This window comes from Zosterops lateralis (assembly GCF_965231275.1).
Source record: "Zosterops lateralis genome assembly, chromosome: 8".
NCBI lineage: Eukaryota > Metazoa > Chordata > Aves > Passeriformes > Zosteropidae > Zosterops > Zosterops lateralis.
The window spans coordinates 9,822,399-9,848,666 of NC_139768.1; the positions used below are offsets into that span (position 1 = coordinate 9,822,399).

A 26,268-nucleotide genomic window follows, 5' to 3' on the forward strand; every position below is an offset into this window, starting at 1 on the left:
GCTGCTTCATAGGATGTGGGTGTCTTCTGCCTAATGCATCAACGGCATTGAGTATATCAACACACCCAGAGGAGGCAGGTTTTGGAAAAGCCTTTTGAAGTGAGCCTTTGGAGATTTTATTATTGTTATTGATTGGATGGATAGATAGAGGTATATTTTACCGTAGCCTTAAACTGATCTAGCAAAAGGCGTAGTTTAAAAAAAGCAGTGCTGCACAGAGCTGCAGAGGGCAGTCAAACCGGAGGCAATTAATATGATGACTTGACAGCTCTGCTGTAAATCGTATTTATAAACCATAAAATTGGGCTTTTCCTGCATTCACAGCATCAAGGAACCTGGGGAGATAGAGCTTATTTATAAAGACAATAGTGCTTAAGAATGGGAAGGCAAGAAGGCTTGACCACAAACTGAAGGAAATCCGATATTCCGGACTTCACACGTTCTCACGTTCTCGGGGCTGGGAGCACATGGCAGCAGGGAGAGGGACACAGGGTGACCCCAGCAGCTGTCCTGACCCCCTCAGGGCCCACCAAGAGCACGCTGCCATGGAGGAGGTGAGATGGGAGTGGCAGTGTCACCCCGGGAAGGGCTGCGGTGGCCCCGGCTGACCCGGCCGGACTGGACCCGTGCCCCGGGGGCGATGACCTCTCCGGGAGGCGGGCGGGCAGGAGGGACAGTGGGCGCTGCCTCCCGGCCCCTCCCGTGCCGGCCTGCGCGGGGCCCGCGGGCATTTCGCTCGCTCCTCGTGTCCGACGCCGTCCGCCCACCTCGGGGGTTCCCGCCGAGCGAACACCGCTGCTCTCCCCGCCCCGGGAAGGCGGGAAGGCGGGCAGACAGCTCCGGCACACGGGGGCTGCTCCGCGCCGCCGCCCCGGGCCCAGCGCGCCCCCTCAGCGCGGCCCTCCCGCGGCCCGGCCCGGCCCCGCCCCGGGGGTCCATCACCACCGCCGCCTTCTCCCGCCACCGGCGGGGCTTGCGTGACACTGCCGGCACTCCCCGCCGCCGCTTTATGTAACGCGCCGCTCGGACCCGCTTATAAAACGCCGGCGAGGCAGAGGCGGCGGCACTCGGAGAGCAGCGGCAGCCGGGAGGTAACGGCGCGGGCCGGGCCGGGGCGGGGGCGGCCGAGCAGCGCTCCTGGCGGGGCCGGGGCTGGGGGAGGAGAGCAGCGTGGTTTGGTTGGGAACCGGCCCGTGGTGGTGGGTGGGAGACAAGAGGGGCACTGCCGTGAGCTGCTGCTGCAGCCCAAACCTACCTGTAGCCTCTGCGAGGTTTTTCTGGTCCTCCTGCCGTCTGTGCACACACCCGCTTTTTAGTGCTAATCGGTGGCTTTACAAAAACCTGCGTTAAATAAAGGGTCTGCGGTGGACTAAACCACAGGACTTAGCCAGGACAGATAAAAGAGAAATGTTCAAAAGTCTCATAAGGTCTTTGTCCCTAGTGTCACTGTCATCCTATTGGCTTTTCTTTTCCCATCTGTTGTGCAACCTTTCAAGTATATAAGCCATCTCGTGCTGATGTAACCACCATATCCTGTGTTGTCGCTCATAAGCAAGTCTTTCCCAGGGGTGGCTAGCTTTAGAGTTCAGTATGGGTCCAAACTAAACAACCCTTCCTTTGCCCCTTATTTTATTTTATTTATACAGGAAAAAAACAAACTTCTGCAACTTTTTCGAGCTTTCAGTGATAGGAAGAGGCAGAGAGGAAAGGACAACTCCCTTTTCTTTAAACCTGTTTTTTGTAGCTCCAGTTTCCTAATAGGGTGACCATCTCTCCCTCCCTGGGAAATCTACTACTGCTGCAGTGGTGGTCCCTACTAGTTATCACCCTCTCAGTCCTGGGTGGAAAGAAGTGCAGATGGTGGGAAAGGGATGGTTGGAGGGATACTTCTACCTTCACACAAAATTCAAGGAACTAGCAATGGATGTGTTTGTGGACAGGTCTTTCTCCTTGCTCTTTTAACCTGGTGAGCACCTTGGCTTTCCCCAGCATCACAGTAATTTTTAGCATGTGTAATTGTTATTTTTATCACATTATTATCTCTGAAACAGACTTGTGCAGCAAACAAAATGCTTGTGACTCGCTTCCATTTTCATAAACGCAAACATTTTTCTGGCTGTTGTTCTTTATATGGATTCATTAATAGGCTTTCCTTGCTGGTTTGTTGGGGGGTAGGGGTTAAGCATGTTATGACTGAAGAAGGTGATCTTGAGTATCTGTCAATGGTAACACTTCCATTAGTATTACTGACTGTTGCAAAAGATGGTGACCATCATAGGTAGGCTCGTTTTTGCCTTATTAGATGCCCTTTGAGTAAGCATCATTGACTTCAAGAACGTACTTCTTGTTCTTAAAGGTTAGTTCTAAATCTGTGGGTTTCCGTGCCTTTGGGGACTACTGGATGTCTTCCTGTGCGGATGTCCATCCTTTTGGAAACTTGGCGTGTGTACGATAGGTGTGGTGTGCATGAACTTGCTCTTCCAGGACACTTTCTGGAGAAATCTTTATTCACATGTCCCCGTCCCTGCGTGTTTCTGTGTTCTTCATCTCAACAGATGGGAACCGCTCAAAACAACAGTGACCTCAAAAATCTCCATGCAGTGGAGCTTGACCTGTGTAACAAGGACATGATGTCAGACACGTTTGATCACAGCGTTATTTCTGTTGGAGAAGAGGAAGGAGCAGGCAATTTCCAACGTTCTGTTCCAACACAAGAGTCCCTCCGATCTCCTCGTGGCTCCGTTGTGAGTTTCCATAACATCCAGTACTCCGTTAAGCAGCGCAGTGGATTCCTTTGTAAACGAAAAATTGTGGAAAAGAAGATCCTTCATAATGTTAAGTAAGTGTTTGCTTAAATGAAGTACGAGAGGGTAGGAATTAATCTGCTGCTGTGAACCAGTGACCTCGTGTCACCTTCCAGATCCAGCTGTGCTGGTACAGAAATTACTGCCCTCCTGCCAGTCAGCAGTTCATGTAAGCACTTTGATTTGCTTTTAGGCAAAATAGCTGGGATATAGCTGAAGCAGTTTCAGTTACCGATCTGAGCAAATTAGGACCAAACTTGTGTGAACTCTTCTGCCAGAAGATCTGAGGGTTCCCTTAGCTATGGTTCAAGGTGCAGTCAGAGGAAATGAGCAACAGAGAGCAGTTGTTGATTCTTTTCAAGACCCTGCTGAGCAGGGAAGACACTTAATTTCTGTCTTTTGTAGATTGCTTTTTATGTCCAGTTCTGATGCTGTTCTGATTGGCAGTCTGGGACAGAAAGGAAAAATGCTTATTGATTTCAGATTTAAGAAGTTTTTAATCTCTGAAGTTTTTCTTTCAACAGCATTTTGTTCACATCTCACATCTCCTAAAATCTGCATATGAGTGGTCCTTGTAAACGTCCTTATTTGTAAACAATTATTTCCTTCTTCCAGTGGCATTATGAAACCAGGCTTGAATGCTATCCTGGGCCCAACAGGCAGTGGGAAATCTTCGTGAGTATCTTCTGCTCCTTTAAATGGACAATTCAAAGTATATTTGGGATTCTGAGGGTTAGGGGAGATGTGAGGTATCTATCTGCATGCTTAGACCTGTGCATGCCTTTGAGAAATCTGGTGACTTCCTGATTTCTTTGAGAAATCAGTTTGACTTCCTGCCTGTCTGTTGACTTTGCTGAAGTTCTTGCACTATGACTGTGTCACACTCCTCCAGCTGTTGCTCTGTATTACTGCAGTCATCTTTGGTGGTGGCCTGAGTTAAGGTACCAGGCAGAACTGGGGTGACTGGAGCTCAGATGCAGGCTTTGTTCTGACTGGTAATGGGGTGTGGGATGGGGTATAACCTCCCCTGAGGCATGCAAGGTGTCACCCCCTGTGAACTCTCTGCAAAAAGACTTCCTTGCAGCTGCTGGGCCAGACCCCTCTCTGACAAGTGACAGGAGTATGGTGTATGCAGTCTGTAGGATGCTCTGGATCCTTACCCCATCTTGGCTGTGGCCTACTGGTGGGGTTGTACACATACTTGAGTTGTTTGGATGAAGGCACAGAGAAATACCATGTAGAGCATCTCCATCCAGTGCTGATGCTGTTTTCTCTCCTGGTAAGAGAGCTCTTTGTGAGTCTCTGACTTTAAGAATGTCAGACACTTACAAATATGGCCAGGGTTCACACAGGTGTCTTTGTGGTGACCACTGATCTTCCTTTCTAAGGAGGCTGCTGGTTAATCAGGATGCTTTCAAGAGCAACACTTCATCAGGGTAGTTTACTTACCTGGCAGACAGGCTGGCCTCTGCACTGGCCGTAAGAGAATCCAGTGATACGTTAAAAAATAATTACTTTCCAGAATTAATCTTAACTCATGTCTTGTTTACACCCATATAGATTAATTTCCTTGAGATCAGAGAAGTTAGTTCAGTGCTCCCCTGACTGGAGAGCAGCCTGCAACAACTCAGCAGGGTGCTTTTGTCTCTGTGCATTTGAGGTTATCTGTAAATACACAGACCAAGTTTATGTCTGTAGGGGGTTGACTGTTGTGAATTGTGAGTGTCTGTACACTGCCATACTGCTGTGGCACACCGTGTGCTGGAAAATCCTGGATGTACACCAGACTTTCTGTACAAAGAGCTAAAGCTTGCAGAGTAGGGGAAGCCCCTTCCTGTGCCCTCTGGTCTGCAGCACACTGTGGGAAGGCTGTAATTCAGTCCTGGCTGGTGGTACTTACTCAGTCAAGGGTAAAAGCAACAGTTATTGCAAAACCTAATGCCTGGTGTTTGTCTGAAGTCTCCTAGATGTGCTGGCTGCCAGAAAGGACCCAGCAGGTCTGTCTGGAGAAGTGCTTATAGATGGCATCCCACAGCCTCCAAATTTCAAGTGCATCTCAGGATACGTTGTGCAGGTGAGTAACTGCCTTCCTAGAGGCCTGGGAGACCTTGGGAAGACCACATAAGAAAAGGAAACATGAACGACTAGTTTAGGTAATTTTCAGTGATCCCTACAGAGCCTAATTTGATAACTCAGATGTTACAGTTTTTAGTTTTTATCTAGGATATGGAAGACAGTAAGATCAAGCTGTTACTCCAGGCTGGTCAAGCACAGAGGTGTGTCTTTCCACAGCCACATGATTGCCCAAACTGCTGGGCTACTTGTGATTTGTCCTTTGGGCTCTACCCTGAAGTACTAGCAAAGATTTTTAAAAAGAGGAGGAAAAAAACCATGACACCCAAAATCTCTTGTTGTTAAACTCAGAAGCAGTTCTAGCTGGCAGAAGTACCTTCAAACTATCAGACAATAATTCTAGGAAATAAATAGATCCCTGCTGTTCTTCCTCTGATTCTGGCTGGCTGTGACAGAGGTTCATTCCACTCGGAGACAGGAAAAGCCGGCTGAATCTGCGGAAGTGGGTGGAGGCCTGGACCAATAATAGACCCTCAAAGCCCTGGGGAACCTGGGGAGAAGGGGATTCTTGGCAGTTATATGAGCAGCCAAATCTGGAAACCATCCAGGGTTCTGACTGCAGGCAGATGTGACACGGGCTGCTGAAAGCTGCCAGCTGGGGGGTGCCAGGAGTATCTGTGGGATGAGACTGGTGCTAAATTTTGACCTGCAGGTCAGAGATCCCCAAATCCTCAGTGGCTGATGAATAGCCAATAAGTTTCTCACAAGTGGTCCCAGTTTGAGACATTTGTCTCTCAAATGTCCAAAGCAACCAAACATAACCTTAAAATGATAAGCAACTTCACGAAGCATTAAATGGTCTCCCCCCTTCCCACCCCATGCAGTACTCCCTGGATCAGTAAAGATGGACCAAAAATTACAAACACTTAAGTCCTAAATACATAATAATAGGACCATTTTTATGCAGATAAGCATATAGGCATGCTAAGTCATATGTTATCCCTATAAAACTGCTGGTGGTCTCTCCATTCATGCTCTGAGAGTGAAGGTGTCGTGCCACTGATGGTTATGTTTGGTATTAAGCTTAAATTCACTGGTTTGTTTCCAGTGTAGTGACTTAACAGATGTATTGGTGGATCATAAAGTGGAAAATGGGAGGCTGGAGTCAGAGACTGAGGGGTTGTGGGAAGGGAAGATACGAAATGCCTAAACCATCTTTGGCAGCAAAGCAGCACATTCTTGTCTTCTGTTAACTCCAGTGCCAAACATCTTTGAGTGGTATATTGTGTACTAGTGATGCACTATATCTGATGTGGGCAGAGTCCCAAAGCAGGCAAGAATCTGCTGCCCTTCAGCTAAGGGGACATCTTCCAAGGATGGCTGATGTAACAGGCATGTTTCTCAGTAGCCACTCAGTGTTGCAGCCCTTTTCTCATCATGTGGTAGGATACAAAATTGGTACAATACCACAGTGGGAGTGATGGAGACTCATGAAGCTCTGAATGGACCTGACAACAAATCTCTGTTTGGCTCATGGTTGTTGCAGGTTGCTGTAGGTTGCTCATGTCTGTCAGCTGGATAGATTTGAGTCTCCCTCAAAGTGCACATGACTGTTGAAAATTTGTAACCCTTAGAATAAAGTCTTAGTTCCAAGAGCTCTACATAGCTGAGACATGGCAGGAGCATCTTGGTGCAATATTCTTGCTTCTCTGAGAAACTGCTGCCAGTGAGGACCTGGGGAAAGAAAGCTCCTTGTTGGCAGCTGAATTTAGCAGGTGCTCTGGACCACAACGAGGTTCCAGGCTTATAACTGGGAACAGAGCTGACAAGACTGATTGTCTGAATGTGTCTACCTTGACCTTTGGCTCCAGCTGGACTGACAGAAGTTTAACTCTACAAAATCACTACCTGCTCTGCCTTGCTTTGGCTACTAAGAAGAATGCACGTGCAGTACAAAGCAGCACTGTCTGCACTTCTCAGCTTGAAAGCAGGCTGAGGGGGTGCTTGGTGTAAGCTGTGGGGCCTGCAGAGCTGCATTCTTCCCTTGACTGCTACTGAAGGACTTTGAATTTCATGTCATGTAAAATTTGAAGGAGGAGTTTTCCTTCAGTCTGGGCTCCGCTGTGGTCTGCAAACAGCTTATCTGGTAACTGCCACTAAGGGACTGTGGCGCCCACTCAGCAGCTGAGGAGTCTTTCCAACTGTCCATTTTTACTTTCAGGATGATGTTGTTATGGGCACGATGACAGTGAGGGAGAACCTGCAATTCTCTGCTGCGCTGCGACTCCCCAGCTCCATCAGCATTAAGGAGAAGGAAGAGCGAGTCACCCAGATAATCAATGAGCTGGGATTAAGCAAAGTGGCTGATGCTAAGGTGAGCAATGAGAACACCTTTCTCAGAAATCATACGACATCTGGAAGCTGAATGACTTGTCTCTGGGCAGTGTGGTGTGTGTAGTGCAGTTACAGGAAGCTAAACAGGAATCTGACTAAATGATATTGCATGCAAGAAATCAGTCTCCAGCTCAGGAGGGAGTTTGGAGAGAGCCATTTGTATTTGGTACTAAAAGGGGAAGATTTTGGACTGTGTCCAGCATGTTGTATAAATTCAGAAGGGAAAGAGTCACTTAGTCATTGCATCTTGGAAAGTGTTCAGTCACTTCCTGGCTTTGTAAAACAAGACAAGAAAATTGTTTTCTCATTTCTGAAAGCTCTGAGGGATGGAAAACTGGTCTTTGATGGAAAAGTTCTGTGCGGAGCTTGTGTAACAGGCAAGCTACCAAAAAAAGGCATCCCTATACACCAGTGTTTCCTCTGAATGCTGTGGCCTCACTCTGTCTTCTCCTTGTCAGTGTCATCCTTGTTCCCTAAAGTCATAAGGCACCTGGTACCTCAGAAAGTCAGGCTCAGCATACTGCTACACAGTCCCTCACACCAAGTCAAACTCACCTGCTGCTGGCCCTACAGTTCATAGAAGGGACTCTGAAAATGAAAATGGCTGCTGGGTGTGAAAACGCACAACTCCAGAGCATGTATTGACTGGGTCTGTTGCAAATATCTGATTTCTTCTGCTTGCAGGTAGGAACTGAATTGATCCGGGGAGTGTCTGGAGGGGAACGGAAGAGAACCAACATTGGGATGGAGCTCATCACAGAGCCACCAGTCCTTTTTCTGGATGAACCCACAACTGGCCTTGATGCCAGCACAGCCAATGCAGTCCTCATCCTTCTGAAGAAGTAAGAGTTCTTCAGGGCTGTGTTGCAATTTGGTTGTCAACTCATTAGTAAAAATAGGAATGTTCTCATGACTCAATAGTCCTAGTGCTCCTTAAGGAAAAAAAAAAAAACAAAAACCCCACCAAAAAAACCCCACCAAAAAAACCCCAAAACAAAAAAACCTAGACAAATATACTCATAAGTAGTGGTAAATTATTTGTTTGGGTCTCTTCCAAAGCCTTTTTAAGCTTATGGGAATCTTTCCTCAGCAAGCATTGGATTAGAGCCCAAAAAGCAGATGTAGCTTGGACAGCTTCCCTTTGCCACAATGAAGGGTGGACTGGGAGGTCAGGTCTTGAAATTATAATTTCTTGGCCTTCCATCTGAGTCTTTTACCTGACAACAATCTTGAACTCAGATAAAATTTCACCTACAGATTTACCCCCAGTATCCTATGTTTTGGAGATAATCTGTCTTCTGACAATTAGAACAAAGTTACAGTCAAGGAAGACAAAAGAGATTTATTTAATGAGAATGACTTTCTAATCCTTCTCCTGGGTTTGTGGCATGTTGTCTGATTTTGCTTCTGGGGGTTGCTTTGTTCTCGTGTTTGTGGATATAAGTCTTTCATCATCAAGGGTCCTTGTTGGGTATCAGTGCTAAAGCACTTGAAAGAGCATCTGACAACCCTCAAAGAAAACTTGTTTAGAATTTTCTTTAGAGTAAATCTTCAGCAGAAGAGCTAAGAGAAATCTCAGCTGGCCAGGCAGCCTGATAAACAACGCCTGTGATGCCATTGAGTGCAGTAGGACTGTTCCAGTTAGTCATGTTGACATCTGGTATAAAAAACATTTAAAGAGGGTTTATACACAGCTGTGGCCTCAGGCTTTACTAGCTACAGACTACATTGTACTTTGGCTATCTGGACTGCAGTGATGATCTCCTGTAATGATTGGTGCTGTCTTGAAAGTCTTGCAGGCAGCATCTGACACAATGACAAAGGAGAAAAGGTTTTACTGGGTCAAGACCCTGAGAAATTGCCAAGCATTTGTCTTGGATTTTGATACTTGAGGGTTGCCTTCCTGAAATTCAAAGTGTGGCGTATTTAAGAGATGTTTTGTTTCTATTTCAGGCTCTCAAGAAGAGGGCGAACCATCATATTTTCCATCCATCAGCCCCGTTATTCCATATTCAAGCTGTTTGACAGTCTGACATTGCTGGCTTCAGGAAAGGTGCTGTACCATGGTCCTGCAAAGCATGCCCTGGAGTACTTCAGTTCTATTGGTAAGTCTTCCATACCAAAAGCAAAAGCAGCTGGCTCATGAATTAAACCTGTGTGTAAATTCTTACCCTAGCATGAGATAACAGGCCCATGCTTTTCTATCTCTAGGATGTTAGAGACTGTACACATGCAATCTGAGCAGTGGTCTGTTAGAAAAAGACAAAGTGGGAAACCCAGAATTTTTCAGACAAGAGAGCATGGCTCTCTTGCCTTTGTTTTGCCTTGCCTGAGGACAAAAGCCAATGGACATAGCACGATGTCCAACAGACAAGATAATGCTTGTAGTTCTACCAGGCCTTGGTGGCAGATCCAGTGGTTTTTGAACCACAGCCTGCAGATTGGCAGCAATCTGTACAGATTGATCCAAAAATATTCTCTAGACTGAATGCAGATGGGCAACCAAGAGGACAAAATTATGGTATATCTTAAGATGGGTTAATAGTTGCATTGTTGGGTGGCTGCACTCTCTCCAGGTAAGCGGGTAAGGGTGTCTGACTATAATGAACAGAGAATGTGGAGTGAACTGCCAATCTATAGATGCAACTGTGGACACATTAGATTAAAAGCTTTCCCTGGCTTTAAGAGAGATGCTTTAACCAATATCAGTACTTTTGCTCCTCCACTTAGTAGCCCACTTCCTGTCTCTCAGGGAAGCTGTAGAAGCATTTTTGGGTTTGTTTGTTTTTAATTTCCTCCTTGTCCCATACTTAGAACTGTATTAAAAGAAGCTGCTCTTCGACAGCCCTTCCTCATCCTTGTGACCAGGGTTGACCCTCTAGAAGAAATATCTGAGGCTGTTGAGCAGACATCCAGGAACCTCTGCTGAGGAACTGCTTGTCTTTTAGGGTGGAATGTGGTTGAACAGCCCTGGGAAGGAGGCAAGAGTTGTCCATACTGAGCTGTGGTAGAAGCAAGTTAGAGATTCCTCCTCACCTGAAATGAGTGATTAAGCAGCTTTGAAACTCTTTAGGTACCCTAGATTCAACATCTCCTAAATCCTGTTCATCTACTGCTGTAAAGTAACACTTAAGAAAAGCAGTGAAATTTTCTGGTAACAGGGTTATGGAAAAGTGATATAGTATTAGACCTGACCTTCTGAGGTGTGCCCTGTGCAATGCAAACACATTGCATGTGTGATTTTGGTTTGATCTGTTTTGGTTTTTTTTAAGGATATGAATGTGAACCCTTCAATAATCCAGCTGACTTCTTCCTCGATGTCATAAATGGAGATTCAACTGCTGTGGCAGCAAGCAAGGAAGGTAACAGACCTGTGGACACAGGAAAAGGTAAATTGCAAAGGAGAAAGCCACTGCTGGCTAGTGTAGAAGGGAAATTTTATGTGGTGATGGCAAGCTTTTATTCTTTGGGTTTCCTTGAGTCTAAGGGCATTTCATTATCTTTCTATTTTTCCTACTAATAGATATATTTTGTTTTGGGCTTCTTCAAAGAGATCAGAAAACTTTTTAAATGGATTTTTTTTTTCACTTCAGTAGTGTAGGTGAGCAATGAAAAATACCAAAAATTTTAAAAAAACAACCTGTGAGGGAAAGACTGGAAAACCTAGAACTGCTTAGTCTCAAGAGGCAGCTGACAAGTTTTCAGTCACATAAGAAGCTGCTTCAGAGAAGACAAGGTAGATAGGGTAAGGAGTGTTTGATTTATAGGAGAGTGAAAGAGATTGAAACTGTTAGAGAACAAATTGTCTACCAATATAGTGAGTGAAATGTTTGGAAATACTTTCTTGGTGATCATGTAGCACATCGTTGACTGAAGGACTATAAGGGAACAGATTTTGTAAAGCTGTTTTCAGTGATGTGAATCAGAGCAAACATTGATTTTTCCCAAATTCAATGAAACAGAGGTTTTCTGGTGTCATGTTATAAGAATATGGCCATTTTATGCCAAAAAGAATGGGCAAGTTAGCTAGGTTTGATTAAAATTTAGGAAAAAGATAAAGTTCTCACTCAAGCTAGCTCTTAAACTCAGAGCTAAGGCTTGAAATTCTCTGGGCATTTCTGCCTTTTTCTTCAGCCTCCAGAATTTCTGAGCTTATTGATGGGCCATATCTGAAGGTCAGGTTCATAGGGACTCACAAGCCATATGTTGTTTTTCTCATTCAGAGGCAAGCAGTGAAAATGGGGTGGCAGAAGACAACGTTGATAGCAGTGTGGTAGATCTGCTGCACCAGAAATATCTCAGCTCCAGCCTATATCAGAGCACAAAGGAAGCACTGGGGAAAGTGGAGCTTGGACGGGGGAGCAAGCAGAGACTATCCAAGCAGGAGCATGAGATTACCTATGCAAATGGATTCCTCACTCAGCTGTACTGGGTGTCCAAGCGTTCCCTGAAAAATCTCATTAGGAACCCACAGGCCTCTGTTGCACAAGTAGGTAACAATTGCTAAAAGTCTCAGACTCTTGCTGATCTGCAGTTTTTACAACAGAATCATGTTTTCAAAGGCAGTTAGGGAAACAGAAAAGTCCTGTGCCACTTCCATGTAAGTAGAGTGAGATGCTCAGCTACCTTTGTGGCCTTTGGAAAAAATCTCCAATTTAGTTAAGCATAAGGACTACTGCACTGAAGACTGGGATGTGGGGAGAGTGCTCCATTCTCTGGATCACATAAGGATCTTCTAGGGTGATACTAATTTTGTACTTCACTTTAAACTCAGTTACTCTATAAGAGTGTTTCTACTAAAATCTCCTAGCCAAAGACTGAAGTAGGAAAGTGAAGAGGTTAAAATCTGAAAAACCGTCATAGTGATTTTAATTGTGTGTGTCATAGGTATACATTGCCTCACAAGAGCAAAGCTTTAGGCAGGTATGAATCTTAAACCTTGCATATGACTTAATAATGTTAGTTCCTGATTTTTTTACTTACCCGAAGGATTTCCTTTCTTCTTTCCACTTCCAGATTGCAGTGACTGTAATTCTAGCCTTGGTTGTGGGTGCTATCTTTTTTGGTGTAAAACTGGACCGAAGTGGCATTCAGAATCGGTAAGTCTCAGTGCACGGCAGCATGGAATTGCAGGGGTCCTAAAGGGGTCACAGTTCTGTCAAGCTTGCACATAAGTACAAAGGGGATGTAAAAGGGAGGATAAAGGATACAGCTAAGATTTACAGTAGCACAATCAAATGTCTCCATTCTGTGGACAGAAAAAAGCACTGACTTGATGGTGATGATGTCCGAGGCTGCCAGTGTTCAGTGTGGTTCTTCCCTCACTTTTTCCACTGTTCTGTTTTGCCTTCTAGGGTTGGATCCTTGTTTTTTGTCACTACAAACCAGTGTTTTTCCAGTGTCTCTGCAATTGAGCTGTTCATCAGAGACAAGAAACTATTTGTGTAAGTAGTAAGGCACTTGGACTGTCTCATACTCTGGAATGAGATGGAGCAGTATCTTACAGACTGAACAAAATAATTACCACCAAAGACTTGATTGCTTCCTTGCAACATCAGACTGTAATAGTAATGCCAAGTCAATCTGTAGAGGAGGGAGCTGAAATGCTAAGAGCTGGGGGAAGGAGGAAATGCTTTTACTTGCTTGCTATTTGACAGTTTACTGCTTTTCCTATCCACTTTTGGTAACAGTTGGTTTTTAGGTCTATGTGAATCCTGCAGACCGTGAATCCTTCCTGCCCTCTTTCTCACAAGGGCTGACACATGGTCTTGCAATGGTCCTAAAGAGGCAAGACTGTGCAAAAATGAAGGGAGAGTTCCTGGAAAAACTGCAAGGGATGGTCAGATGAAGGGGCTGCTGTCTGGCTTACAAGATCTTTTTAATAATCAAGTGCATCTCTCTGTTTAGAGGGATGTGCTTGATTATTACATCATTGTTATAAGTAATTACTTTATATTATATAAATTATATATTTATATATATATAATTTACAATTTATATTATATAAGCTATATATTATTAAATATAGCTATTGTATTTATTACTTTTATTTACTTATATTAGTATTTATGTATATTATCTTTATAATTATATTTATATATACATATATGTGTATGTTTTTTTATGTGTGTGTATATATATGTAAATGCCTGTAGATGCAGTATACACACTGTATACATGCATATTTGTTGAAAATGTAGTTTGGAGATGCCTCCAGCTCATGGAATAGAAGGGCGAGAGACAGATCCTATGCAGTAAAAAGGAAACTGGAGATTTATGCCTGGAATGTACATGTCCACCCACAGGCTGCTCAGAGCAGCTTGATATTGTCCCTAACAGCTGCTGCTCAGGAGTGAAATCCCCCCACATTGCCATTTCTTCCTAGTCTGCCCTACTTGCCAGTGTAGTTTACTAGCTGTGTCAATGGGGATTTAGGCACCTCACCTGTTAGAGCATCTTTTCACGAGCCTCATTAAGCAGTAAAACATTGATAATGACATTTAATTGCCCTGTGAAGTGGAGGTGAGTTAATGTCCCAAAGGTGTTTTCCCATTGTTGGGTATCATTCCTTCTTCCCTGGAAGTAGCTGTATGAGTTAGCAGTGGATGAAGTGTTCCTCCAGTTTATAGAAGTCTAATGCTTCCCTGTGCTCTTGTATTAAGGATCTTTTTCTTTGAAAAAAGACCTAGGAGGTTTTTTTTATGATATTTACTTAGTAATCATACAGTCTTTCATTCACTTTCCTTGGAAGGATGTTGGCTTCACTGCAGGGTCTGAGAGACAGATCAGTCCTTATTTCAATAGGGTGCCAGTGGTAGCACAGAGAATACAAGCAATTTGGATAGAGAGGAGTTAGTGGTAGAAAGAACAGAAAACAAATCAGGATAAACCAAACAGGCACTCTGAGCCTGCTTCCTACAGAACCTCTAAACCTGTACAACTCCCCTCCTTCCTGTCCTCGCAGCCATCAGTACACCAGTGGATATTACCGTGTGTCTGCCTACTTCCTGGCCTTGATGATAGGAGATCTGCTGCCCATGAGAACTGCTCCAGCCATCATATTCTCATGCATCAGTTACTGGATGATTGGTAAAGAGTTGATGCTTTCATTGAACCTGTCATCTTCCAATACATTTGATTTCTGACTTAGCCAGATTCCTGTATCTGTAACATACTGCTACTTGAACCTCCAGCTGATTTGGAGTTACGATTGGCATCATGACTTTGGAGGACTCTGGGGCGGGGCAGAGACACCAGCAATCTAACACAGGGACCTGCCTGACAACATCTTTTGGAAATGCTCTTTGGGCCTTTGAATCATGCATAGTTCCTGCCAACTCCAAACTTGGTTTTCCTTCCTGATTTGCCTGTCTTGTGTAGGAATCCAGGGGTATTCCAAGGGTTGGAATTCATAATGTGGTTGTTTAGTGGACTCTTATATTTCTGTTTTTTGACAGGATACCAAGCTGTTGCAGGGCGGTTCTTCTTCTTCATGCTGACCCTGGTACTGGTGTCCTACACGGCCACAGCCATGTCCCTGGCTATCAGTGCTGGCATGGATGTGGTGGCTGTGGCCAATCTGCTCATCACCATTTGTTTTGTCCTGATGCTTGTAAGTATATTAGGGAGTTTGTGCTCCTTTGGTGGAGGGGAGAGAAGAGCTGAGACCAGCTGAGAGGACTGGGTTGAGCTAGCCCTAGGCAAGCTAAAATATCCATAGTCCAGTGGCACATCAGCCCCGTGCTTGTGATTTGATTGTCACTGTAGTCAAAGATAATTCTGCCAGCTTGTAGTCTAAGGGTTGGGTGCAGTTCAGTAGTTGTGATGCCACCAGAGCTTCCCAAAGAGTGTACCCCAAACAAGTGTTGTTTGTTTTTATTAAATTGTCCTTACAAGGATTGATTTAAAAAAAAAAACCTTGCATTTTCAGTATTAGAAATCGAAGTGATCAACTAGATCATTTAAAAGGAAAAAACCTTGAAATAAACTTTAGATCTATTGATGTTTTGCGTTAATTTTTGCTGCCCAAGTGGGATTAGAAGGCACAAACCCTCTCTTTTTTGTAATGCATTATTTCCCTGGGGTTCAAGAAATTACTTCAATACTCTTCCCCAAGGGTTTTTTAAGGAAGAGAACAAGAGAGAGAAAAAGGAATTTTGACTACTCGTAGATGAGAGCTGTGAATTCTTTTTTAAAGAGGTGATGCTGGTGATAAAACTTCTTGACTGTGAAACCTGCCAAGTTACATATTTCTTGTTAGATGATTCTTGGTCACTGTCTGTGTACAAGCTCTGAGCCACAAAACATTCCTTATTCTTCAGTTTGCAATTTAACTTGTTTTTTTGATAAGCCAAGTGATAGTGGACTGCTTCAATTGCTCACTGTGGGTGAGAAGTGTGCATGTACAGTGAAGGGCAGCTGATGTACATTGAGTTAAGTCTCAGTGTATAAAGAGTGACATGTGCATGTCCTGAAAGTCAGTGGGGTAAGCACAAGATCACTTCTGATGAAGCAGAGGCTGAAGTGTCATGTTTAGCTATGAAGACCACTTGTGCTAAGAAGTAAAAACACAGCTTTTTCCAGACAAGAGAAAGCATGGATAAAAGATGTAAGACAGGGGAAGACTGAAATAATAACTGCTCTTAAGGTTCCCCATTTTTCTCCTTTTTGATTCTCCACTTTCTCATCTCCCAGTCATCTTTCTTTAACCTCTGGCTACCTCTGCCATAGGACAGTCCTGCTGAGTAAGAAGTTGCGATCATGCTTCTTAGCTCATATGTGGATGTAGAAAGGTTTTCTGACCTCTTTGCAAGCAGTTCAGCTGAGGTACTTGGGTGTGCTGCTGGGCCAGCAGCGTGGGAGTGCTGCAAGGCTCCAACTCGTGTCTGTGTACAGGCATAAAAGCAGTAATAGGTCCATTAATTGCAGTGCACCTCTGCCGGGAACTGCAGCATCTGTGCAAGAATGGTATTATTTGCAGTAAACAGACTTTGTGACTCATCAGTCTCTTCTGTTCTATTTCAGATCTTTTCTGGCCTCTTAGTGAATCTCCCTTCAGTAATGGGCTGGCTGAACTGGCTCAAGTACTTCAGCATCCCCCGATACGGCCTCACTGTGAGTAGAAAGTAGCATTGGTCTCCTCTGAGTAATGTAGCCACATTGCTGCTTCCTGGAGAGATTTTGAGGATAAAGTATGAAGTTCTCTTGAAAGATTTGGTTTGTTTTGTTGCATGAACATGATTAAAAAAAAAAAAAAAAAGAACAAACCAGCCAGCCTCAAAAAGAAAGCAAAAGTTGGAACTCTGTGTGAGAGCTGGAAGTCTCTTAGAGACTGAACAAACACTTTGTGCTACAGAATTAGTGCTGCTTGGACAGCAGCAGAGCAAACTGTCCAGTCAGGCAGTAATTCCTAGCCTGAATAGTTGATCCCTGTGGTTTAGAATAAAATCAAATATTGTACAGCCTCTCCAGACACTACTGTATGGGTGGCCAGGCTGGGGGCAATGACTTTCCAACTGGTTAAATGATTTACTGTAGTGCACAAGTGTCTCAGTCTTCAGTGTGGCTTCCTCTGAAGTGAAATTTTACTTTTCTGAATAGTAAGGAGCTGGGGTACCAGAAATGTAAGGATGCAGCTGCTTAAAACACAGTAAATAGATAGAGCAGGTCACATGGGAGTTGTGTTTCCATCTCCTGTTTGCATCCTAGCCAAGCCTGTTTGGAAGAAAGAGTGTCCTACTTCGAGTATCAATGACTGAAATGAATGCTGGAGCTGGTGTGGGGTGGGAGATGTGTGGGACCTCATAGTTTGGGTATCACTGAGGTATTTTATCAGTGTTACTCAATGTGGAAGTGTCCTCTGAGATAGCAGTGAGTACAGGATGTCAGTGCTGGGGAACCTTTCACCTCTTGCTTTGGCTTACTGTGCCATGCCTTCAGGGTGGTGGTGCTGGGGTGGAGACATGGTTTTCTGATCCAGAAAACCATGTGGAGACATGATTTTCTGGATCAGTAGATTGGCTCAGGTGAAAGTGGATGAACAGGAACTTGTAGCTGGTAAGATGGAAACCCATGGCTAAGTAACTTTGAAGCAAGGCCTGGGACACCAGACCACCCTGCATGTAGAACTTGGAGCAGCTCCTAAGAAAGGCAGTGATTAAGAGCTTCAAAATAAAAAGGAACATGAGCATATGATTTCAAGAATAGTGGTATTCTAATAATTAAGTTCCTTTAAAGTGTTTCAGTTTTAACATCCCAAACCATGAACTCTGCAAAAATCTCGTGTCTGCCTCTTTCCCTAGGCTCTTCAGGTGAATGAATACAGGGATCTCTACTTCTGTGGTGAGAAGAATCCAAATGCTACTGTGTTTGTGGGAGATACAGGCAGCTGTCCCCCCAATATTTCACAAGAAATGTAAGTAACTCATGGTAGTTCTGGGCCTGAATTGTGATGACTTGCTTAAAGGGAAGTCTGCCTGTGTCAAATTTTTAAACTATTTGCAAAATAACCACTTACAAGCCCATCTCAACATGTCCCAAAGTAATGTATTTTAGGATTATACAGTAAAACTCAACAATTACCCAAGAGTGAAGTAGGGATGAAGCTTTACTTGTAAAAATAGGCAGATGAGCTAAATTAAGTTTTGTATTTGATAACCTAGCCCTGATTGATCAGTTTTCCTAAACAAATCCAGGGTCACTTAACAATGAAAATGCAATGTGTGGACAGCTACATAATTGCTGGAAAGCAGTAGATCTGTTATCAGAAACATGCCTCCCCCACAGAACTTATTTGTAAATATTAACCTCCCTGCAGGTAGAGAGAGAGCCACATTCTCTCTTGCAGTTTGCAGTGCTCCATTCTGTCCCATTTGAAATACTCTGGGCTATTGATACCTTAAGCTGTAGCAAACTATTTCATAATATGTACTAGAGAGATGGCAAACTGAGTATTTTGCAGGGAACAGTGCTGGAGGACTATTTGCATGGCTTTTGGACTTCCAGTGATTGTTGAGGGGAAACAAATGCTTCTGTACTTACCATGGTTTAAGGTGGTTCTGAGGTTTCCTTATAAATTCCCAGTTATCTATAAAGAACCATTAGATTGCTACTGAAAAAATATGAGAACTAGAGATCTAGATTTGACCCTTGAGTTTTATTTGGTGATGGGTTCTCTATTTCTATCACCTGTGTTGCAGAGTTGAGGGTAGAAGGATCTTTGTGAAACAGGGGTAAAAGTAATTATCTGAAGATGTGTGCCAATAGTAGTAAGAACTTGTGCCCCTTGCTTTTCTGCAGGTGTTCTGGTGAAGCATACCTGTGCAGCCAAGGAATCGCCCCTACCGACTGGGCAATGTGGGAAAACCTTGTGGCTCTCTTCTGCATGACTGTTATCTTCCTTATCATTGCCTATGCAAAACTCCGGTTTATGAGGAAGTTCACATAAGCTCCTGTGTTGCCTTGCCCTGCAGCTTCTCAGGTGTTAAAACTGCAAAGCTTGTGAGGGCCTACTGGAGATTGCCAAAATGTTTCAGCTTACTTTGCTGGACTTCAGGTGGGAAGCCTGTTCCCCTGTTTCTGGAACATGATCTCCACAGGCTTGTGAGTGTTAAGAAAAAATGCATTAATGTACATTGCATAAGTGATTTTTCCTAAGAAAATATAATTATCATAATTCCTTAGGTACATATAAAACTTTATGTTGTAAACCATTATTATTCTGTGGCCAGCTTATACACAAAATATTCCATTGAACATGTGAGCTTCTCCATCACAAAAGGTGGAAGGTGATGGTGGCATTTATGTTGCCCTTGTCAGTGCCTGTCACATCTGAGGAGAGACAGAGACCTCTCAAGGTGTTAGAGATATATTTGAGTTTGAAGTCAGTGCAGAGACCAAGCACTCACTACCAGGAAAGAACAGTTATATTTCTAGCAGTTTTTCAGTGGAAGCTACTTCCAGAAACAACTTTTGCTTCATTAAAAACTAAACAGCAGTGGTGTTAGACATTTCATGTAAGAAGAGCAGTATACACTGCTCTATTGCAGAAAAAAGAAACCAAAAAAACTTCCCACTGTGGACAGCAAGAAATGTATTACTACTTAAAAGAAGGGGAGGGAATTCCCTTTCTCTTTATTTTTTTTCTAAATAAAAATTTGTATACTTACCACTGGCGGAAGTTTTTAACAACAGACTCTTAGCTGCTCTTATCTCTGTATAGTGCCACACTAGTGCTTACACTATGAACTGAAAAAAATGTAGACGCTTCTGTGGCAACTACAGCACCATGTCCACAGCCCGCACAGCACAGACGGTCGTGCCGGTACTTGTCTCCTGACCACCTCAGCAGCAGCAGAAGAGATGTTTTTTATCGCATTAAGACCTGCAGATGTACGCGGATCAGCTAAGCCAAAGGAAAACATCCTCAAACACGGGCCTGGAGAGTTTCCCTGTGAGGCTCGGGCTGGCGGCAGCCCCTGGGCCGGTGTGAGTCCTGCCGGGGCCTGGAAATGAGCGGTGGGAAGAGGGAAATCATCGCAGCCGCATCGAGCACAAACCAGTCGCTCTCGGTTCTGCCTTAACAGCTGGGGCAGAGTAACCTCGTACCGCCCTTTACACCCCTGTATGTCTCTCCCTGCAGCCGCGTCCCCACACAGCTCGCACCCCGCGCACCGGCCGCGGCCGCCCGTCAGAGGCGGAGGCTCCGGGGCTCCTCCCTGCGCCGGCCGCGGGGCGGTCCCGGGCCTGGAGGGCCGGAGGAGGCGGCTCCGGGGCTCTGGAGCGGCTCTGTGCCCATGGCGGCCGCGGCGGAGGGGCCGCCCGAGGCCGGCGCTCAGCCCACCAAGCGTAAGGGGCTGGAGGAGCGGGGCAGGGGCCGGGGTGTGCCAGGGCGGCGGTGCGGGGATGGGCCCGGGGAGGCCGCGGCGCGGGCAGGAGCTCCCGGGGAGCCGCGGCCTGGCGTGTGCCGGCCCGCCCGGGCCATCCGCCTGCTACTGCTGCTGCTGCTGCTGCTGCTGCTGCTGGTGCTGCCGCCTCGGGCCCGGCCGGGTCCTGCCCGCGCCGCCGCTTGGCCCGGAGGGAGCCGCGGCCTCGGGCAGCCTTGGCCTGTGAGCCGCAAACGCTGCCGAGGCAATCAGCGGCCTGCCGGGTGGGGAAGAGGTGGCGGACTGCTCCCGGGGAGGGGCCGGACAGGGCAGATTGTGGTAGAAACAGGTTTGGAGAGGAAAAGCGGCAATCGCAGGTGGGGATCTGTTGTAGCCCTTATGAAGCGGACTGGGCTGTGCTTCTTCTTCCGAGTCAGTGACTAGAAATAAACAGCAGCACCGTGCGCAGCCACTCAGAAGTTCTCCCCAAATTGCTTTGCTGTCTAAGCACAAGAGGGGGCTAATGCCTGTCAGTGCTCTCAGGCCCTAAAATAATATTTGGAGATAATGTTGGTGCTGCTGCTTCAAAGAAGCTGCCATGGTTTGTTACCCCTTAGTGTAAAGAAGGCGACTTACAGCTGTAGGCAGCTCGAAGGGGGAAAAAATGGGACCATTTAGTAGTTCTGATGTGTTTCTGGGCTTGCTATAGTTTGCCTTAACCCTGTAATGTCTTTACCCTGAGTAGAGGATCCTGCTATTGAAACCGCAGAGGAAGCCAAGGAGCCAGCAGAGGCAGATATCAATGAACTCTGCAAAGACATGTTCAGCAAAATGGCCACTTACTTGACAGGTGAACTGACAGGTGAGGCACGGCAATACTGACCTGCAAGTTCTTCTTTCTTTTCACTTTGTTTCAAATAAATCTGTTGCATAGTTTATCGAAACTGTAACTATTTAGATCACATCTGGTAAGATTTGCAGTCCAAATTTGGCACCTTGCTAGGCAGCTAACAACACTGAGATGAGTTATATTAATTTAATGAAGTCTCGGAATAGCAAAAAATATTTTTCAGAACAATTCAGTGCGAGATCAGCAGCTTAAAAATAATTCTTTTTCATCTTGAAGAAGTTTCTACGTGGAAAATCAATCTAACAAAAGTGATCTGTGTTAAGATAGAGTAGGAGGGATGCTCTACAGAGAGTCGAGTTATTTTTTTCCTGAGAGCAAGGATCATACACATTTTCCAACATCTATGCTTTAGAATAAACTGCTGTGCAAAATTTACTGGAGCAAAGTAAACTGCTCACCAAGTTAACGCATTGCATAGGCTCTAATTTTGAAAGCACTCACAGCACTGCTGATTTGCACAGACTTGAAGGATATATGGTACAGATTACCAGTCTGGACTTGTGCTGTCATTTTTTTAAACATGAGTGTCAAACTGACAGAATTAAGAGTAGAAATATGAAGACTTAGTTAATTTATCTCAGAAAATGTTTAGAAGTGAATTCATCAGTGAAGTTGATTTTTGCAATTCACAAAAGTTGTCTTTTTGTAGAGTGTATACTAATAACCTCTATTGCCATCTATTGTGTTTCATTTGGCTGTTGGTTTGAAATCTCTTGAGGAGTCTGCACACAATTCAAACCACATCACTTTTAATTAAAATAAACTGTATTTTTTTTAAGCCACCAGTGAAGACTACAAACTCTTGGAAAACATGAATAAGCTGACTAGCTTGAAGTACTTAGAAATGAAAGATATTGCTATAAACATCAGTAGAAATCTGAAGGATCTAAACCAAAAATGTAAGTACACCAAATAAGGTAGGGGTGTAATGAATGATGCACTTGCTTGGGAAATAAAGCATCTTAAAGTCAGAAGGTTCACACTCCATTACTGCTGAAGGAAAGAAAACTCACTGATATAAATGTGCTGCTGTGCAATGCCAGTCTTATATTTTTCTTAACAGATTTAGACTCTGTAGACTGCTGTAAGAGAAACATCCTAATTTGTGTCCTGGTTTACCCCAGATTCTGGATCTGATAGGAATAATACTTCTTTTAATTCATGTTCTCTTGTTATTTGTGTTAAGAGACTAGACAGTACTCTTAAACATTTCATATTTTCCTGGAACATGGCTGTCAGAGTCACCACTTAATTTTGGGGCAGGAGAAGGGGGCCTTTTGAACTGTCTTATCTGAAAAAATGTAATAAGAAATTCTTATGTTTCAAGTGTGAACTGTTTCTTGGAAGTGTATTACTGAGAACTGACAGATAAAATTTTTATTCTTTTTTTAAGATGCTGATCTTCAGCCGTATCTGGAACAGATAAACCTAATTGAGGAACAGGTTGCAGCTCTGGAGCAGGCAGCTTATAAATTGGATGCATATTCCAAAAAACTTGGTAACTATCATTCTCCACTGTAAAGACCTAGCAGCATAGTGCCTTGCAAGAGAATTTTAAAAAAAAAGAAAGTAAACTCTGTTTTGTTTAACAAATCTGAGCTGCAGAGTTGCCTATGCTGCTTTTGAGCACTAACATTGTGTGTGAAGTGATAAGCATTGGGAAAAGACTCGTGTAATGAGTTATATTACAGTGGATTAGTACAATTGTTGTTAAACTACTGCTTATTAATGAGGCTTGATTTCTTTTTTGTAGTATGCACTGACTTATATTTTAAAGACTGATGTTTAACCTCACAAATTGAGAGATTCATAATGTTCCACCAGGCACTCAAGCCCTCTTGGCTTAGATTAATATTATTGTCTGACTTAAGCACTGGGTTTGTTAAAAAAATTATTGTACAGTTGTATTTGCCTAAATGCATTAGAAAAAAAGGGTCCTGAATGATACAGTAAATTAGCTTACAGGATGCAAATCTTTTACCTACCCAATACTAAAATATTATTTTTCCTTCTGCAGAAGCCAAGTACAAAAAACTGGAGAAACGATGAAATTACAACAGTCCATAAGCTGGAGTTGGACAGTGAATCAGACTGATCTCTGGTTTTACACAACAGCAATTCTGTATATTGACAAGGATTTGGTTACAGCTGACGTGGAGACTGGAGACTTTTTCCAGCTGTTGGATACAAGTAGGCTGTATTCAGGCTCAAGGCTGAATAATATTTTCCTCTTCTCAAGGGGTGCTGTTTACTCAGTTCTGCAGTGAAAAGTAGAAGCTTGTCCTTAACTCATGTCGATATTGGCTATATGTGTGTTCGTCCTGATTTCCACATGAAATACTCAGTCGAGGGAAAGTCTTCCATAATTTGGAAGACATAATTCCATAATTTGTGGAAAGTATTCCACATTTTCCCTTAGTAGCAGCAGGACATAATCTTCAAGTTTTCCTTTTTTAAGCTCTGTGTTGGGAAGCTACTTGGACCTTGGACTTAATGGGTGGGGTATTGAAAACACTTCATTTTGGTATCCCCTTCTATCTGTTTGAAATGGAGAGACTAATTACAAATTTACAATAAACTTGCTGCATTTATTTCTCTGGAATCTCAAGTTCTTTTGGAAAGATTACACAAGCTTTTTTAAATTATTTTTTCAAAGGGGTTTGTTAAAAACAAACTCCTTCAAGCTACTAGGGGTGATAGAGAACATGTTTTAAATGCTGTATCAAGTATTCCTGCAATTATATTCTTTGACTGTCTGGACCTCCAGTGAAGTTTCAAGACATATTACTTTATCAGATGCTCAGTTAACTTAGCAGACCCTTTCTTTACTTTACCAGGGTATTTTGATCCTAGTAATTTTTGAACTGGCATGCCTAACTCAAAAGTCTGCTTCTGTACTAGGTTAAAAATGTTCCAGATGGCTGATTTGGTGGAGCCCTTTGTACTAAACAGGTATTCCTCCTACTGCAAGGATATTTTTTCTGTACTTATTGACCTTAAGTAATTCAAGCTGGCTTTTGAGTGAGTTGCAGTTGAAGACAGTACAAGTAGGGAAGAAGTGGTTCAAACTTAGTGTTTAAAAGAATGTCTAGTCAGGTGCCAGTGTGATAAAAATCATCATGCTGTCAGGCTGTGTATAACCAGTAATTAGTCAGGATGGACACTTCCCTAGTGCTTCTAAAAAAGAGTGAAGCAGATGAGTTTTGAGAGCCTTCATCATCACTTTGAAAATCCTGGGTTTGAAATAGAAATAGCATTGCTGTGCTCACAGTGTTACGTGGCAGGACTGCAGGGGGACACAGGGAGGCGCTCTGTCAGCGGGGAAAACCACAGATCCCGCAGGAAAGGCACGGTATGGACCATGTCCTGTTCGTGTTGAAAAAGTTGCTTTTCTGTGTATACAGTGCCATTTTAAAACTTCCAGGGACTCTGAAGATGGAAATCCTTCTAGCCATGCACTGTCACCAAGTGCTTAGTGTTTTCAGGTAAGGAAGGTAAGAAATAATGAGTTCCTTCACAGACTCTTCAGTATTCCACCTCCAGGAAGCAAAAATGAGAGAAGGGCCTTGTCCCACAATTGACTTTCTTTTTGAGAGGAAATTTTAGAGACAGACTTAATGGCTGGCTGGAGGAGTGTGTGACAGTGGCATTCCAGTTAGGCTAAGAGCTGACAGCTATGTTCCCAGTTGTGTCTCTGAGTAACTGTTACCCTCCCTGCCTGAGGGACTTCTGTGTCACTGGTAGAATCCCAGTCATGTCAAGGATGGCAGGTCCTTGGTGAGTAGCACCACAGAAGAGACACAGATGTGTGTGAACAGCATTGAACTGGGGAAATGTATAGTCAGCCCAAAAGCAAAGCCATGATGTGGTTACTGCTCAAATGTTTCACCTGGAGAATCCCTGAGAAATTCCAGAGGTACAGATTGTATCTCAGTTCTCCTTTGCAGCATTTTCTGATGGAAAATAGAGTAAGAAAATAGTGGGTTCTTAAAGGGATGAACAGGAGGGTAACAGAAAAGGGAGGGCTGATGGATGGAAGTCCCGGGGCAAAGTGTGTCATCAGAATGGTCTGGAAACCACTTTGGAGCTGAAGCAGTTCTTGGCTTGGACTGCAACTGCAAGCCAGGGGATGAAAATACAGCTCTTTTAGCAGAAGCAGAAGAGTTCAGTTCCAGAGAAGAATTCCTTTTTTTCAGCATCTTAAGATGGTTCTGCCCAGCCACTCTAACAGGCTATTCTGAGGTCATTCAAGTTTCAGAGCAGTTCTTTGTGGACATATCCACAGTTTTCAGAATCAGAATCAGGCTTTAGCTCTCCTCTAATCCCAAAGTCCACCTCATACCATGGTGGAGTCTCCATGGAGGTGGTGGATCAGCTGTTCTGCTGATCTGCGTTGGCTGCCTCCTTGACTTTTCAGCGTGGAGGAAGATAACTGGAACAAGAAAGCTGCTTCCTCATTTATTTTGGCTATTTTATTCATGGCACAGCTAAAGAGGAAGCACAGTGCTTTCTTCTTTTTATCTGGTGAGAGGATTTACTTCTGTGATTCTGTGACATTTGTGGCTTTTTGCCTTTGCAATGCCATGCTAGTAACACATAGTATATCTAGCTTGTAAATCTTTGAAAGGAAGCAAGTTCCATCTGTTTCACATAAACAGTTAATGGCACTGTGATAATATTACACTTCTATCTTTTCCCACATAGTACAGATTCATTTCTCTGTCTTCACTGTAATCTCTGTATATTATACATTGATGGGAATGTGATCAAGACAGGAAATGCCAGCTATTAGCTGTGCATACATGCTTAGCAAGTCATAAAATTCTATGAACTTTTTCTTGATTGTGAGATTGCTGTAGTGATCTTTATGCACTTTATAAAATATTGGGAAAATGCAAGCTGGCATTCATCTAGGAAAAGGCACTGGGGGGGATCCTGGTATTATTTAATTTGTCTTTTTTTTTTTTTCCTCCAGTGAACAGCTCTGTAACCACAGCTGGGGTTCTGATAGGTCCCATAGGGTCAGTACAGCTTTATCCCAGATTGGGAATGGATGTTTATAGGTCATTAGCCAGTTCATTCTTCAAGCCATAACACATTTCATAAAAGTGAATGAAATGAAGCAGTCTGATGTGTACAGGACTTGAAAGAGATTTTGGAGTATAAGCTTTGTAGACACTGTTTTTTCACTAAAAGATGTTCTGGAATATCAGAAAAACAACAA

General features: G+C 43.8%; 2 protein-coding genes across 4 annotated transcripts; both read left to right on the forward strand.

The window, feature by feature from the left end:
* The first annotated feature begins 333 nt into the window (after nt 1-333).
* LOC310912332 (broad substrate specificity ATP-binding cassette transporter ABCG2-like) lies at nt 334-19,425 on the forward strand. 3 transcript variants are annotated; one of them, XM_083866843.1, is made up of 16 exons: nt 334-554; nt 2,556-2,839; nt 3,420-3,479; nt 4,764-4,878; nt 7,099-7,251; nt 7,956-8,113; nt 9,225-9,376; nt 10,544-10,660; nt 11,495-11,760; nt 12,288-12,370; nt 12,626-12,715; nt 14,236-14,360; nt 14,729-14,883; nt 16,296-16,385; nt 17,573-17,685; nt 18,570-19,425. In XM_083866843.1, the coding sequence occupies exons 1-16, from the start codon at nt 468-470 to the stop codon at nt 18,715-18,717; spliced, it is 2,196 nt and encodes a 731-aa protein (XP_083722969.1). In that variant the 5' UTR covers nt 334-467; the 3' UTR covers nt 18,718-19,425. The 3 variants fall into 3 exon arrangements, with proteins under 3 accessions (XP_083722969.1, XP_083722971.1, XP_083722970.1); XM_083866845.1 differs by lacking the exon at nt 334-554 and adding an exon at nt 827-1,091; XM_083866844.1 differs by lacking the exon at nt 334-554 and adding an exon at nt 1,863-1,966.
* Nucleotides 19,426-20,007: 582 nt separating this feature from the next.
* BLOC1S2 (biogenesis of lysosomal organelles complex 1 subunit 2) lies at nt 20,008-23,635 on the forward strand. Its single transcript, XM_083866902.1, has 5 exons — nt 20,008-20,117; nt 20,880-20,996; nt 21,824-21,943; nt 22,438-22,542; nt 23,062-23,635. The coding sequence occupies exons 1-5, from the start codon at nt 20,066-20,068 to the stop codon at nt 23,091-23,093; spliced, it is 426 nt and encodes a 141-aa protein (XP_083723028.1). The 5' UTR covers nt 20,008-20,065; the 3' UTR covers nt 23,094-23,635.
* The last annotated feature ends 2,633 nt before the right edge of the window (nt 23,636-26,268 follow it).